This window comes from Mustela lutreola, chromosome 4 (assembly GCF_030435805.1).
Source record: "Mustela lutreola isolate mMusLut2 chromosome 4, mMusLut2.pri, whole genome shotgun sequence".
In the NCBI taxonomy this organism is placed as follows: Eukaryota; Metazoa; Chordata; class Mammalia; order Carnivora; family Mustelidae; genus Mustela; species Mustela lutreola.
This window is the reverse complement of record NC_081293.1, coordinates 134,233,564-134,250,834: the sequence shown is the minus strand read 5'-3', so window position 1 is coordinate 134,250,834 and position 17,271 is coordinate 134,233,564. Positions and strand designations below refer to the sequence as shown.

The window sequence follows — 17,271 nt, the reverse complement described above, 5'->3', positions numbered from 1 at the left end:
GTCAATACAACAACAACAACAACAACAACAAAACAATGAATATGTCAATACAAAAAAAAAAAATAGATGAGGACTGGGGAGGGCTTCTACATCTCAATGTAAATTCCCAGAGGAGATTTGATTTTGGTCACTGCAGGAATCCGTTGGATCTTTGATGCTCCCCTAAGGGCTCTAGCAATCCGGATTTGCTCTCTAGGTGGTGGCAAACATTTAATGAGTTAACAAACCCTAAGGCAGTCGTGGGATGCCTGGGTCCAAATGTTTCTGATACTGGCGTTGTTCTCCAGAGATGTGTAGCTTGAGTCTCAGGAGAACAACCCCCTGCTCTGAGAAGTTGTTTGCTGTTTTGTGGACCTGCCTGGAGCCTGGGAGCCCCTGAAGGCAGGAACCAGCAAGCTCCTCTTTAATTCTTCGGTAATCCCCTTCTTTGCAAGGCAGTGATGTTGGTCAGTGAGGCAGGGTTGTCTTTTCTTGGCTGCTCAACTATATCCTTTTATATGTCCTTTACATGTGCATAAGTGAGTATTTTTTAAACCAAAAATGACAGTACAATGCATTTTGTGCATTGCACAAGATAAATTACTTACTGGAAATGAGGTAGGACCTACTGGGAAGAACTGCCACACCACTCAATAGTGTGCTGGGTGGACCAGTTACCTCACCTCTCGAGCCATCGCTGTGAATGGAGACGGTAATTGTGCCAACAGAGCCAGTCTGGGAGGTGCAAGTGGGAACACCTGTGTGGAGGACTTTGCATCGTGCCTAGCACACAGTAAATTCTCGGGAAGTACTCGCCAGTATGATGCCGGATCCAAGAGAGTCTGTCTGTAACTTACCCAGAAATCGGTTGTGAGAACAGAAGATACATGTTAGAGCTCAAAGTCTAGGACTCTCTCACAGCTGAGTTTTCCTCACCCCACAAAAATAGCGCCTTTACGTCTTCCATTAGAGAAAGGTAGTCAACCAGTTTTCATCGCCGGGTAGGAATTTTCTAAGCAATCCATGCTACCAGAGCTGTAGAAATTCCTAGTGGATTTTTTTCTCTTTAAGGTTTATTTTCTTCCTTCTGTTACTTTTATGATTAGGAAAATAATATTGCTAATTATAATTTTATAATTATATAAATATAATTTTATAATTTGGAAATTAATTGAAGGGATAAATAAGAAAATATTATCTGTTATTCTGCGACTGTAAAATAATCCCTATTTAACATTTCTGCTAAGTTTTTAACTTGCATAGTTGCTTAGTTTTTAAGAGTTACAATCACACTGTGGAGATGTGGTTTTCACTCACTTTCATTACTGAAGCACCGTTAGCCAGCACCGCAAAATGGTTGATGGCATATTGCTGTGGGGCCAGACTAGGCAGATTCAAGTTCCTGTTTCTGTGATCTGCCCAAGTTCTGTAACCCCTCTCTGCTTGTTTTTCCATCTGCATATGGGGTGAAGAGTAGTATTAGTCTCATAAGCTTATTATAGAGATCAGTAGACATAAATTAATAAATGTAAAAATCCAAGAAAGTACCTGACACATAAGTATTTTTAACACATACATAATACATAATAATACATATTTTTTAAGACTTTATAAACCTAGTTTTTAACTGCTGCATATTTAACTCTCAATCTTAGGTACTTAAATTTTTTTTAAAAAATTTAAATACATTATATTATTTTTAAAAAAATCTTTGTGCTTAAAGACTTTTTTCCCTATTCTGGGACATTTTTCTTAGAGAAATAGATCTCTAAAGTTACTTTGCTGGTAAAACCGTAGGACCATTTTTTTTTTTTTTAAAGATTTTTTTTTTATCCATTTGACAGAGAGAAATCACAAGTAGACAGAGAGGCAGGCAGAGAGAGAGAGAAGCAGGCTCCCTCTGAGCAGAGAGCCCGATGCGGGCCTCGATCCCAGGACCCTGAGATCATGACCTGAGCCGAAGGCAGCGGCTCAACCCACTGAGCCACCCAGGCGCCCGGACCATTTTTATTTAACGCATTACTACAGTATCCTTGGAAGTCGGAAGTTGGAACTGGAGCACCCTGCTCTTGTAGCCCTGCTGCCATCTCACTATCTTTCAGAGTGGTTCTTCAGATAACTTCTCTTTTCCCTATCTGTGGCTGCCTAACAGATACCCCAAAGCCCGCAAGCATTGATCATCTTTCTCACGGTTTCTGTGGACTGGGAGTGGCTTATCTGAGTGCCTCTAGCTGAGTCTGTCTCTCATGAGGTTGCAGGTACGATGTCCGCCAGAGGCTCGACTGAAAGCAGAGAACTCCGTCAAGGTGGCTCAGTCACAAGGCCATTGGCAGAGAGGGCTCACTGTTTGTTGTTCACCTTGGATGTTGTTGTGACATGGTGGCCCCCCAGAGCCAGGTCAGAGAGGGATGAAGGGACTGGAGAGAAGGGTAGGTAGAAAAAGACAGAAAGAAGGCAAAGCAGTAGCTGCCATGTCCTGAGTGACCAAGCCCTGGAAGTTTAACTCCTTCATTTCCACACCATCCCCTTGGTCACACCCATCAGGGAGACTGAATAGAGGCAGGGGTGTGAAGATAGGAGGTGAAGGTCATTGGGAGTCATTTGGGATCTGACCGCCATGCTTCTTTTCATTTTATTGTCCATCTTCTTCCCTGTAGGGCAGGAGAATACAAGACAGACTGTGGTTGGTTTTTTCCTTCAAAGAAAAGATTAGCGTCAAAGTTTGATGTACCTATCATCCTTGTTTTTCAGGCATATTTGGGAGGTTCCAGTCAATATGGTAAAAATAAAGAACAAGTGAGAGGTACAAATATTAGAAAAGAAGATGTGAATCTCTCATTATTTGTGAGTGACTATTCAGCTTAAAATCCAAATAAAAATGCCCCTAAATATATGAGAATTAACAAGTAATGTAATTTTGTTACAGAATGAACATAAACTTTATCTAGTGATAAGCAGGTAATGGATGTCAAAGGAGGAAGCAGGACAACCAGCTAGCTGCTCAGGGTCGAACTTGCCCTGCAGGCTCAGCCAGATTGCTGCACTGTGTGGAGAAGGGCAGGAAGACTTCTGTGTAGACATGTGTTGTGCCCAGTGCAAGAAGGGCACTGAGCACAGAAATGCCCTTGTGTGGGCTGTTGGATAGAAGATGGGTCACATACCCTTTTGTGGATGCTTGTGAGACCAAAGCCAGTTCCTAGGGAGAAGACATACAGGAGGAGCAGGCTCAGAATGCTGGGAGGTAGAGCTGGAGGGAGCTGTGTCATTAAGAGAAAGGAGAAAAGCTTATCTCAAAATAAGCGCAATGAATACCACTGACTTTGTATTATAACACAAATGTCTCATCACTATTTTTATGTGTGTCTTTATATAAAATATAATTTTAAATTTAAGTTGTGCTCCTACCCAGAATACATATAATTTTTGTTGAGCAATTGTATTATAAAAAAGATGGATCTGGGATTTCATTAATATGATCATGCTATCTATATTTTGATGGCAATTTCAGTTATTCAGTAAGTACTATCTGTTTCTAAAAATTCTGTTTGACCTGAGGTTAGATTGCTTTAGCAATATTTTTTAAAATTTATTTTATTTTTTCAATGTTCCAAGATTCATTGTTTATGACCACACCCAGTGCTCCGTGCAATATGTGCCCTCCTTAATACCCACCACCAGGCTCTCCCTACACCCTACCCCCTCCAAAACCCTCAGTTTGTTTTTCAGAGTCCACAGTCTCTCATGGTTCATCTCCCCCTCCAATTTACCCCCAACTCCCTTCTTCTCTCCTTCACCCAATGTCCTCTGTATTATTCCTTATGCTCCACAAGTAAGTAAAACCATCTGATAATTGACTCTCTCTGCTTGATTTGTTTCACTCAGCATAATCTCCTCTTGTCCCGTCCATGCTGATACAAAAGTTGGGTATTCATCCTTTCTGATGGAGGCATATTACTCCATTGCATATGTGGACCATATCTTCTTTATCCATTCGTCTGTTGAAGGGCATCTTGGCTCCTTCCACAGTTGGCGACTGTGGTCATTGCTGCTATGAACATTGGGGGTACAGATGGCCCTTCTTTTCACTATGTCTGTATCTTTGGTGTAAATAATAGTGCAGTTGCAAGGTCATAGGGTAGCTCTATTTTTAATTTCTTAAGGAATCTCCACACTGTTTTGCAAAGTGGCTGCACCAACTTGCATTCCCACAACAGTGTAAGAGGGCTCCCCTTTCTCCACATCCTCTCCTACACCTGTTGTTTACTGTCTTGTTGATTTTGGCCATTCTAACTGGTGTAAGGTGGTATCTCAATGTGGTTTTATTTGAATCTCCCTGATGGCTAATGATGATGAACATTTTTCATGTGTCTGTTAGCCATTTGTATGTCTCTATTGGATAAGTGTCTGTTCATGTCTTCTGCCCATTTTTTGACATGATTATGTTTTTTTGAGTGTTGAGTTTGAGGAGTCCTTTATGGATCTTGGATATCAGCCCTTTGTCTGTAGTGTCATTTGCGAATATGTTCTCCCATTCTGTGGGTTGCCTCTTTGTTTTGTTGACTGTTTCTTTTGCTTTGCAGAAGCTTTTGATTTTGATAAAGTCCCAAAAGTTCATTTTTGCTTTTGTTTCCTCTTGCCTTTGGAGACATGTCTTGAAGGAAGTTGATGTGGCCAATGTCGAAAAGGTTACTGCCTATGTTCTCTTCTAGGATTTTGATAAATTCCTGCCTCACGTTGAGGTCTTTTATACATTTCGAGTTTATCTTTGTGTATGGTGTAAGAGAATGGTAGAGTTTCATTCTCCTATACATAGCTGTCCAATTTTCCTAGCACCATCTTTTGAAGAGACTGTCTTTTTTCCAGTGTATATTTTTTCCTGCTTTGTCGAAGATTAGTTGACAATAGAGTTGAGGGTCCATATCTGGGCTCTCTGTTCCACACTGGTCTATGTGTGCTTTAGCAATATTTTAATAGGGGTGGTTGTTGAGTTCTCAAAATCTAGAGAATATTGATTTTTTTGTTTGTTTGTTTGTTTTTAGATTTACGTATCTGGTTGCAAACTGGGACTATCTAAATACTGGGAACATCTCCAGTATTTCACAGGATAGAATAAGCCTAATTGATATTTGAATTTGTGTTCATTGACCAACATAACTTCATTTGTCAGAAGGTGAGAGCTGAAGCAGGGAGCCTGAAGTTAAGAAACTAAGGTTTAATTCCCTGTAATAAACATGTTGCTTTTTGATACACAAAGAGCATTTCAATATGGCTTATGGATAGTCCCAAATAAAGGATATCTAGTACTTCTCAAATTTTAGAGCTTCATCATACCAGGCGATTTTAATTATCAGTGATTAGCTAAAGGGTAAGTCAGCTTAGACTAAGTTATAACTCGGGAGTATCTTTCAAAGCTGTTCAATATACAACAGTGAATTGCTAAATATGTGTAACTGTCAGGACGCTTTTGCAAATGTATTAAAAAGATTAAGTTAGGAGAGAAGTACTGTTGGCACAATTTGTTAAATGATGTGGACATAAAGATTAAGACAATTTAAAAGCAATTCTTAGATCCTCAAAAAAATGTAATGGAGAGATTGAATCAAAGTAATAGACTGAGCATATTCATCCATCTTTCCTCTTATCCCGAATACCTGAAAATGTCAGAAAATACATTTTTTAAAACTCCTATTGGCACTGGAAAATGTTAGCCCCAGCCCTGGGAAGGGAACAGAAGCATATTGAGTCTGAAACCGGACTGGAGGGTACCACGGCCCAGGACGCTGGCAGGAGAAACCATCCTTAATATAAGAAGAGAGCAGGAAAACTGTAACCTCTGAGGGAGTCACAGAATACCGAGCGTTGGGGAGGCCTGCAGGTAAATCTGTCACAGGAGTGCAAGAGCTGCCTTCGTGGCAGGAAGGTGGGGCTCCGTCCTCCCTGCTCCTCTTTGTCTCGGGCTTCAGACAGCACCTGAATCCAGACTGTGAAAGCCCAGAGCTGTTTTGCAAAGAAAAGCATCACCTGCCTGGAGAGGGCAAGTGTAAGGAACTGAAAGAAAGTAGGGTAAGGCTTCAGGTTCCAGACCTTCACCGCAGATGGCAAAAATAAAAAAAGAAACGAATGGTAACTGTCCCCAAGAGGGATGTAAAATTATTTCTTTTACTTCCAGAATGAAGTGTTCCACAGTCCAGAGATTTGGAAGGTCCCAACGCTACTAGGCCTCCTCACCCCCGGTACCTAGTTTGCAGGCCTCCCCCATTCCACAAAGCCCATTGCCAGCCCTCCTACTCAGGAGAGGAGCCTGCAGAGGAGACTGACCCTAGGGGATGGTAGAAACTAGCACTACACTAATCAGCCCATTTTTGAACTTGAATATCAAGAGATAGCCAGGGGTTCCTCAGACACGGAACAGCAGAGGAGTTTCAAGGAAAACAACCAATTCAGAAGAAAGAGAACTTTTAGGAACTGTAACTAGGATCTGCAGAGATTTGAGAAGAAGAATCATTCTTTAAATGTTTTTTCTTTATTTTATTTTTTATGTTATCATATTTTTAAGAGGGGTGTAGGGGCAGACGGAGGGAGAGAATCCTAAGCAGACTCTCCCCAGCAGTCCTGATGCAGGACTCGATCTCACAACCCCAAGATTTTGAACTGAACCAAAATCAAGAGTCAGAAGCTTAACCGACTGAGCCACCCAAGGCACCCCTTGAGAAGAACAACCCTTAAGGAGCTTTCTTGAAAATTAATAAAGGGATCATCAAAACTAAAAACCCATAAATGGTCTGAATGATAGAATGGATGTGCTCAAATAGCAAATTACATCTGGAAAATGAAGTGATGGGAAAACAAAAACAAGAACTGCAATATGGAGCAAAAACAGAGATTAAAAAAGAAAGAGCAAATGTAAGACACACGTAGGATTAGTCCAGGAAGTCCAACACCCGTTTAATAGGAGTTCCCTGGATAGAAGTCATACGAAAGGTGGACTCAGAATGAATCAGTAATGAAAGTTGACTCAGCATTTCTTTTTTTTTTTTTTTTAAGATTTTATTTGACACAGAGATCACAAGTAGGCAGAGAGAGAGGGGGAAGCAGCCTTCCCAATGAGCAGAGATTTCCAATGCGGCACTTGATCCCAGGACCCCAGGACCCCAGGATCATGACCTGAGCAGAAGGCAGAAGTGTAACACACTGCGCCACCCAGGTGCCCCTTGACTCAGCTTTTCATCTGCAGTCCTAGCTACTTTCAAAAGATCAAGGAGAGGATATCTGGAACCTTGATGGCATTCCTAAGCACACGAGCATTCTGGAGGGAGGGCAACCTCAAGCTTGTTTTCTCCCATAACTTAAAGGTTACACCTCACAGACATTGCTGAAGCAAAGTGAGAAGTAAATTTAAGAAAGAAGAAAATATGGGATGTATGAAACAGCACACGTAAAAGTTACACCTGAGAGTAGATTTAAATAACTGGCAACTTTAGTATATGTATTTTAATATAAGTAGGGCTTGTTGGTGAGGGGTACAAATAAATGCTAATTTATTGTACATACTGTAAATATTGTGCTTATGTGGTAAATGTGTATAATATTTAAATTAAATTAGGAAAGGGTGGCGATCAAAAGAAAAACCACTAGAAGCAGAGAAAATAAAAACTACAATATGGGATAGCAGAAGTAAGTCTAATAACCACAATTACAGCCACAATTGAATGGATTCAATGCCCCTAGTAAAAACAAATGCCTATTTTAGATGAGTTGTGAAAAGAAATCTAGTCATCTGAAGTTTGAGAAAACAGTGACCTAGAACAACTGAAAGAGAACGGATTGAAAAATATGTCATTAGGCAAATACCAACAATAAGCAAGTTTAGCAATATTAATGTCAGAGTAAATGGAATTCATGGTTTAAAAATAGCGCTCAGAAGCACAGAGGCCTATTTCACACTCACAAAAGAAAATTCACTGAGAAGCCTGTGCCTGAGGCAAGCTGGGATTAGTAGGAATCGAGTTTATTCGGAACATGCGGCAGGCCAGTGTGTGGGCCAGGAGTGCGAGGCAGGGGTCCAGCCAGCGTCCAGGCCGTAAGCTCACTGGCTTGAGGATGGGGAGACTTTGCCCACCGGGTGTTCACTGGCCGGGAGATAAATCTCTGTCTTCTGCAAATCTGTTCCTAAGTTCCGTTCTTCTGAGGGAACACGGGAGAATCTCTGTCTCACACCTTCTGGTTCCATTTTAAACCGAAATCCTTTCTCCCCGCGTATTGCCATCCGCTGCTTTGTATTATCAGCATACTCTTGTTTCCTAAAACCTCAGCTTAACAGTATGATAAGAACATGATATTTTCTTATTCCAAAGCTTGACACTTAGAAGCTGGTCCATCAAGTAGATACTATGGATAAGGGTACGGAGGGAATTAGTGAAACTCTTTTAACCTTGATCCAAAACAAATAATATTGATTTCATATTCCCTAAACAGAGAAGTACATTCTTGACAAATGCTAATGGGATATTTGTGAGAATTGCAGATTTCTTGTCCCACAGTTGTATTTTGCTGGTTGTGCTTTCTGTTGTAAATGAACTTCTGTTCTCTAGGTGCTGGGCCCCCTTTAAAGGGTTATGTTTTATACTGAGCTGGAGAGCACCTCAGATGGTTCTTGTCCCAGAGGTGTAGTACGTAAGCCGCAAGGTCTCACGATTTGTTTCATCGCTGAAGCATGGGGCAGGCTGCTGTTGAGGAACCTAGAAGAAGCTTCTCTGTTTTCTAGCCGACTCTTGCTTTGCCATCTTTGGGAATCAAGAAAGCCAGACCTCTTGATCAGTGTTGTTTTGGCCTTTCGCAAGCCAGGAGAGACCAGGCAGATTCACCCAGAGCCTTTGCCAATCCTGGCCCACCCCCCAAATCAACAGATTTCTGGTGGCCGGGCTCTTCCTGGTGCATCCCGCTTTCCTGGCCATGCTTTGGAGTAGCCTGAGGCTCTTCTCCAAGGTTTTGGCCAGTCTTACACCAGAAGTCCCCCATCCACAGAGAGACCCGAAGTTGCCAGCCTGGGAAAGATGAGGGTGGCTGAGATGATGAGAGTCCCGGGCAGGCTGCTGTATTTCCAGCCCCCATCCCCCCACCCCCCACCACCACCACCTCCAATCAGTTTTGCCAGACAACTTACTAAGCATCTCACCCGTTTCTTTTGGCATGTTTATTTCATGATCAGTATGTTTCCTCCCTGTCTCTAGTACTTCTCTCTTTTTTCTATAACAAGGAACTACTTATGAGAACTAACTGGAGGACACTTTTTACCCGCGTTATTGCCTGTGTGTTTCCCACTGTCCCTCTGACATGCCTGCTCACTGTCGCAAGGAAGATTTTACTATGTGCTGAAAGCAGAGAGCCTTGCTACACTCTTTCTAAACCAGGAAGTAAAATGTGGTGTGAACACAGTGGGTTTCTAAGCATTCTTCATGTTTCCTTCCATTATATTGGAGGATAATTTCCTGGCTCAAAGTTAAAATAATTCCTCCAAATTAATAGGAAATTCAGTATGACTTATCCAGTGAAGCACTGGATATGAAGTGAGCTTTTTCACATGCAAAAAATGTGATGTATTTCATAAAACACAGTTACTTAACATGAGTGTTTGTGAGGAGCTCAGTAAAGATGGAAGAGGAAGAGATGCAGTTTAGTAACACAAATACAGACGCGTGTGATGCAGATTTCCCCAGGCACACACACACATGCACACACGCACACACGCACACACACACACACTATAACTTTAAAGCTGTCTGTTAGAAGGATGAGATGTACTTGTGAGCCAGACCACGTCGGTTTGGACAGAAATTCTTACAGAATTATTAAGCCTTAAAAAAAGCAAAGGAGATTTATGCATCTGCATTTGACCAATTTGGTTTGGAATAGGTTCATAATGGAAAAGTAATAAAACCATAAGAGACAGTGTCTTCTGAGTACAGTCTCGCTTTTAAAAAATCTAAACATGGGCTGCCCCATTTTGGATAAAATGACTGTAGAAAAATTTCCCATTGGTAATTTTTGGAGGGTTTTGTTGCTGTTGTTGTTCCTTTTTCATTGATTATCAGCCAGTATAAACTTTCAGCTCTCTGTCAAATATTTTTTTTTTTCTGGAGATGTCAGTTTTAGGAAAAAGGCATCCTGAACTGTTATCTGTGGAAGTCTCCATCTCTGGTGACCACCCCCAACCCTCTCTCCCACCCCCAACACACACATACACACAGAGTGTTTGCTTAGCCCTCAGTAAAGTTTTTTTCTGGTGTAACTGGAGAGGTTAGGCTTTGGTGGATAGGGGGTGGTTGAATGTGTGCGAGAAGGCACCTCGTGTGACTGCCAGCAACCACAGAAAAGCATGAAGAGGAAATGCATAACAAACTTCACCTCTGAAAATCGGACCTAATAACTTTGCAAGTTTCTGATTTAGACAGGGAAGAGAAAAGAAAAAAAGAAAAGCTTTCTCCGTTTGTTCCAGTTGAAGTAGCGTTATGGAGAAATGATTCCTTAAAACCATTACTGAATACAGTCCGTACCAAAGAGCTTGCTTGGGTGCTTGGGGGAGGGCAGGAGAGGAATGTCTGCACAGCCTCCGTCACTAAGGTAGTCACGGCTGTGCCGCCCAGAGAGGACAGCAAAAGAGGCATTTGATTTCATCAGACTCTTAACTTTCCACGGCCAGCAGTTGAAAGCACAGTTATTTTTATATAGTGTGAATGTGACCAGACTGTGATGGTGGTGCATCTCCTGCAGGTATGCCCGCGGCATCCTTGGTGACCCCTGCTGATGTTATCAAGACGCGATTACAGGTGGCCGCCCGGGCTGGCCAGACCACTTACAGCGGAGTAGTGGACTGCTTCAGGAAAATATTGCGGGAGGAAGGCCCAAAAGCTCTGTGGAAAGGAGCTGGTGGTAGGGAAATAATTTGTTCTTAACCAAACATTTTGTAGTAGGTAATTTTTTAAAAAATCTAATTATATCTGTTGCTCCCCCATTTCTTCAAAGCTCGTGTGTTCCGATCCTCTCCCCAGTTTGGTGTAACTTTGCTGACATATGAATTGCTACAGCAGTGGTTCTACATTGACTTCGGAGGCGTGTAAGTATCCCGCTAAATCCGCAGCCAGGTTCGGCAACTCCAGTACTCGGTCGCTGTTAAGAAGGGTACGTCACTCTGATTGCTCTGATGAAATAAACAAGATGTAGGAAAATACTGAAATCACGTCACCACACTCATTTCCAGGGGACACATACAACCAACTAGAATTCCACAACTCCTTTATGTGATGAAGATTTTCACAGCGTTTGCATGTTATTTTTACCGTGGTAAAAAATGATAAAACAGGTTCTCACCCAATTTTCTCTTCCTTTAGGAAACCTGTGGGATCAGAGCCAGTTCCTAAATCCAGGATCGTACTGCCTGCTCCCAATCCTGATCATGTTGGAGGCTACAAACTGGCAGTTGCGACATTTGCAGGGATTGAAAACAAATTTGGACTCTACCTACCTCTCTTCAAGCGGCCGACATCTACCTCAGCGGGGATGAGCGCAGGCCCGTAGGAGGGGTGCTGCCGGGGGTGGAGAGCTCCTGGTCTCCCACAGAAACAGTGTTTCTCCTTTCACTTCCATCTCTTGTTTAAAATTCAAGTCGAGGCTTTTTAGAAGGTGAAATCATTCATTTTCTGTGTGTTTTCTTAACCACATCATCGTGAAATTATTCATAATTATTCTTTTGGGCCTCTGCTCGCAGACCTGGGTTTGTATCTGACATTTACTGGGATTTGGTGAACACTAATGTGATTTGGGGAAGGAGCAAGTCTGAGTAGAAGTTTGAGCTGCTCTTCTTGGATTAGGATTATAGTCTCAAAGACACTCCTGAAAGGAGTTTCAGCTGGTAGAAAATGGGTGCATATTTATCACTGTAAAAAACACTGTAAGAAATGAAAAAAAAAAAATGATCAGAAATTGCCAGCCTGGCTTCAGATTTTAAACATGTACTAATTCTGTTTCTGGATTATATTATGAAGCTTTTATGTGAAACTTTTTTTTTGGTAATGGAAACCACATTGAAGATGTTTAATAATCATACTCTGTTAGTGGTACCAAGACTCTTAGAGAGAAGTCTTTGTATTTTAGGGAAGTACTTTGTGCCCATAGACCGAAAACCCCAGGGGGAGATACAGCACCTCTCCGGGACGTGCTAATTTTGGATCACAGCTCATCTGATGACACGTGCTGGTCGCTGCCTGTTGCAGTAGACGCTGTGGGAAGCACGTGCCCACGGGACTGGTGCCTGCTTTCATGCCCTTCCAATCCCCCCACAGTTGGCACCTCTTCACTTTTAAAGTCCCATTTATCTTGAATCATGTGAGACAAATATATTATAATACATGCTTTTATTTAATTTGTGGTGCCTTGCATAATGGTCAGAAGGCTCAAGTGTTTGTAAAGGAGGAAATAAACTATTTTTAAAGCTGTTGAGTCGTTTGCTCTTGTGTATATCAGGTGGTCAGTGACTGTCATAATTGTCATTATTGGACTCTGTATGTTTCATTTTCAGGGTGCTTTTGTCCCTATTGGCATGGCTATATCTTCCTGGCCCTTCAAGGTCATGTGTACCCTGATTTTCAGTGTGCTGACATCCAGCGTGAGTAAAAGAAATGACATTTAGCCCTAGATAAGCGTCCAGTGCTTGGATAGTTTTCCTCTATTCATCCCCAGTCCTCCAGGCAGTTTCATTCGGTGAGAATTCATACAGATTCTCATTTTGTAATACAAAGTTTCACTGGAAGGTGAGCATTGAAACGGGTAGGAAATGACGATTGTGTTTTCTAATCTTCTCTGATCCTTCTTCATACGAAAACCAGATGTCCGTGTATCTGACATTTGGTAGTATTTGGCCAACACTATCATTGGGGGAACAAAGCTAGTCTTGAACAGAATTTAGGGCTTTTGGACTTCTTAGACTCTGGCGAGGCTACTGAGAACCTGTGAGCAGTCAGTCGGAACTTTCTGCACCTCCAGAACGGCCCTCCAGGAGAGAGAGCCACTTTCCAGTCTCTGTCCGACTTTTAAGTCAGCGTGTTGACATTCAGAGGTACTGTTCAAAGCTGAGGAGCATCAATACCATCCGTGGGTCTGATTTTTTTTTTTCCCCTAAGTGAACAAAAGCTTTGTTAGCTTCACCAGAAACAGGACAAAGACTGAGATGGCTCCCTTCATGGTTTTGGTTTTGCAAAACCAAAGCAAAAACCGTTCCCTCTGTCCACCCATCCTCACCCCCAATCCCTGCTTGGTGGGATACGTGGTAAATGGTTACATTTTATTTTATTTTATTTATTTATTTTTAAAAATATATCCTGAATCCAATCACTTCTCTCCATCTCCACTCTTTTTGCTTTGTTTTGTTTTTTAAAGATTTTATTTATTTATTTGACAGACAGAGATCACAAGTAGGCAGAGAGGCAGGCAGAGAGATGAAGGGAAGCAGGCTCCCTGTTGAGCAGAGAGCCCGATGCAGGGCTCGATCCCAGGACCCTGAGATCATGACCTGAGCCAAAGGCAGAGGCTTAACCCACTGAGCCACCCAGGCGCCCCAAATGCTTACATTTTAATCTCAAAGACCAGTCACAAAACTCCAAATACATCTTAGAAATACGGGTGGTGGGTGCCTGGGTGGCTCAGTGGGTTAAAGCCTCTGCCTTCAGCTCAGGTCATGATCTCAGGGTCCTGGGATTGAGCCACATATCGGGCTCTTTGCTCAGCAGGGAGCCTGCTTCCTCCTCCTCCTCTCTCTCTCTCTCTCTCTCTCTCTCTGCCTGTGATGTCTCCACCTACTTGTGATGTCTGTCAAATAAATAAATAAAATCTTAAAAAAAAAAATACGGGTGGTGTTGCAGTAACACATCACTCAAGCTTTGGTATTTTGCACATGGACAGAAGTCCCTCAGTGTAAATCTCTGCATTCCTGTTTCTTCACTTGCTGGAATCGTGTGGGAGATCAGATTTTCATGCTAACAACAGTGACCCAGATCTCAGAAAAGGTGCATTGCCCTGCCTGCTTGTTCAAGAGCTGTTTTTATATTTACCTGCCACCGAGCACGGTTCTCTTCAGTAAGGGAGAAACCGGAGGAATGGGGGAGCCAAAGGGGATAGGGCCACCAGGCGGTGTTTCTTTAAAATCCTTGGCTGCTTCTGTTCAGGATACGCTGTGATTCGAGACACTTTGAAGGAGGCCTGATTTCCATCTGAGTTCTGCTCAGTGGGTGGTGTGACTGTGACATCCTTGAACAGGACTGCAATCACCCTGTGGTGAAAACCACGTCAAATTTGTTCTGGGTTTTCCTTCTTCCTGAAGTGACAGCACAGGACGTCAGCTGGGCCATGACTGCCGTTCATGCAGCTGGTCATTTCCCTCCTCGACGCTGAGGACGCAGAAGCTGTGTCACCCCATGCCCCCTGCCCGCCCTGGGGGGTCAGCCTCCCCCTGCTCTGCCGGCCAGCCTTAGCGATGAGTCTTTCTCAGCTCTGCCCTGGGTCCACCTCCTGTTGCTTAGGAGGTCGGGGTTGGGGGGAGAAGCCTGATTTTTGTAGCAGTTTCCTTTTTTTCAAGGAGGGGAAAAAATGTGAAACTGACCACAAAGTGAACACACTGGTTCTTGGGTTCCAGTCGTGGCTGGGTTTCTTGAGGCTGGGTGGCATGCTGTCGCCAAGCTCATGCCGCACCTCATAACCCACAACCATTTGCTGAGCTCCCTGGGGTCGCCTTAATCCCAGCAGCCAGGGTTGCACAGGGGAAAATAAGAATTCTGGCACAGAAAGGAGTCATTTAAGTGCTTATTGCATTTCAGGCTTCAGTTTTTACTTAGCTAAAATATTTACCATTGCTGGAAAACAATGTTTAAAATTTTGTGCTTATATGTTATTTAATGGTGTGGCCTATGTAAACCTCAGGATGCTTACATTTTGACAGTCTCCTGGAAATGTTTAACAGCACATAACTCAGTGCGCAGGGAATAAAAACGGGAAGAAATTGTGCTTGAAACCATTTGTAACCCGTCCGGCTCAGTCTTCAAGTCCCGTTGGAATTCTTCAGATAGACAGAGGGCAGTCTCTAGCAATGGCATTTGCTGAGTTCTGTCTTATGGCCTCATGTATCAGCCTTGTAGGTGACTCTCTTAAGTCATCCTGCCTTTTCACTGCAGAAGCCATTCTTCAGGGGACGAATTTGTATCTTTGCCACTGAGCAAAAGCCCATTTTAAATTCAGGGTGATCAAATGCTTTCAGGATGTGGATTTTTCCAAAGTTTTTTTTTTTTTTTTTAGTCACGTTCACTGTAAGAGCACAGAACTGTTCTTTCCACAAATGGTACTGCCCACAGAAGGGGTGTGCCTTTTGTTTTACCTTTTGGGAATAACCCAACTCTTGCCAAGGAGTTCTCTTTTCAGTGCTAAGAAGACCACCTCATTTCCAAGGCCAGGACAGCTAAAAGCATTGAATCTCTGTCGTAAAACCCTACCAGTCTTTAACTTGAAAGCCCGGCCGGGGTTCTAATGAGGGTAGGGACTGCGATTTTTGTTCAGAGTCCGCAGTGTCTGGGACTTAGGAGGCTCTTGGTTATTATTTTGAAGGATGGGTGAATGGGTTTCCGAGGAATCTGTATTTTTTTCCCCAATGAGCAATCTCTTATTTTTCTACTTTACAAGACTTTGCTGCTGCTGGAGTTAAAACCATAACTGAAAACAATCACAGTCTTCTGTATTGATCACATACTTTAGAAGTTGTAACGACGTCTTTTATTCAAGCTGTAGCTGGCTTAAAATTGGTGTTAATGACTTAAGTTGACTCAGGAACTATCATATAAACAATATTTAAAGTTCCTGATCGTTGTTAGAAATAGAGCTTTAAAAAAATCATTGCTTTGGAGGTGAGTGCTACATTGGGGTTGAGATAGGTCATTAAAATAGTTTTTCTTTTCAGTGAATATTAATTATTTATAACTCATTCTCTCTCTTTCTCTCACCGATGTGTATGTGTCCCTAAGAGCACAGTGGCGAGCTTTCCTTCAGAAGCTGCTGAGGACAACAGGAACTCTCTTTCAAAAGGGTTTGTATTTGACTAATGCATTAATTGACTCCAAAAAAGAGTCCAAATGGAAGACTCCGCTTTCATCTGCTGGGGCGACCTAATAAAATAATGTTTGTTTTTAGATTCCTGGCCGTTAAGGGGGTTTTGCTCGAGGCAAAACCACAGTCCCATCGAATAACTTCAGAAGGAAAGTTAAGAAGACGCACTAATTGTGCCTGTCTGAGGCTTGCTTCTCCCAGGTCGCAGGCACACCCCCGGCACACTGGTCTGGCCACCAGGGCCTCAGTGCCCACCACCACTCTCATTCCATAGGCCAGGGCCCTGACCCCTTGCAAGATGCTTGATTTGGCAGTGGAGCAATTCTAATAGACTCAAGCTTTCAGAACAGACTTGTGCAAGCGTACCATAGTCTGTCTTGTGTGGTGGGGAGAAGGAAATTCAGCTTCAAGAAAACAGTGTTCCCTATCTCTTACCACCTCCCTCCGCCTCTTGCTTTTGCTCTGGTCTTGTTGGGCTGCCTTCAAAAGAGAGAGGGGCAAGTCGCTGTGCCTCTGCCGTGGTGTTCTTTGGCCACTAAGAATTCATTAAATGTGAGGTAGTACATGCCAGGCATGATCTCATTAAATCCTCCCCACGGCCCTTAAAGTAGGTACTGTTCTTTCTCCTATGCTACAAATGAGGAAACCCAAGACTCGCAGGGGCACAGTGTCTTGTTCGTGGCTTCTCAGCAAATGAGGGGGGCTAGGAATTTGAATCTAGGTCTCATGGCAGCCCAGGCCCTGTTCTTTACCTACAGGGATTTCTCAACAAAACTCGGTCCAGGACATTCTTAATATAGTCTTTGCCCAGAATTTCTTACTGTCCCCAGTTCTCAGAATCAGATGTATCATTCCTAGGTTAGAGTAGAAGGGAAAGGTGTTTGCTGATTATTTACCACAGTAAGTACTTCTGCTAATTTGGAACATTCCAGAGCCTAAGGACCAGGCAAATCTTAACAAGCCTTTTGAGGTTCATCTTTTTTTTGTTTTTGTTTTTTAAGATTTTATTTATTAGAGAGAGTGTGTGCTTGTGAGTAGGGGGGAGGAGCAGAGGGAGAGAGAAGCAGACTCCTTGCAAAGCAGGGAGCCCCACTTGGAGCTTGATCCCAGGACCCTCAGATCATGACCTGAACCAATGGCAGACCCTTAACC

The 17,271-nt window shown here is 42.8% G+C and overlaps 1 protein-coding gene across 4 annotated transcripts in view; it reads left to right on the top strand.

The window, feature by feature from the left end:
- The window catches only part of SLC25A13 (solute carrier family 25 member 13), a 180,364-nt gene extending 167,894 nt beyond the window's left edge, over positions 1–12,470 (top strand). For all 4 annotated transcript variants that reach the window (XM_059171174.1, XM_059171175.1, XM_059171173.1 and 1 more), the window contains 3 exons: positions 10,750–10,908; positions 11,002–11,092; positions 11,367–12,470. In XM_059171174.1, the coding sequence (XP_059027157.1) occupies positions 10,750–10,908; positions 11,002–11,092; positions 11,367–11,553 (437 nt within the window). In that variant the 3' untranslated portion in view covers positions 11,554–12,470. The remainder of the gene's footprint in view (positions 1–10,749; positions 10,909–11,001; positions 11,093–11,366) is intronic.
- Positions 12,471–17,271: the final 4,801 nt, after the last annotated feature.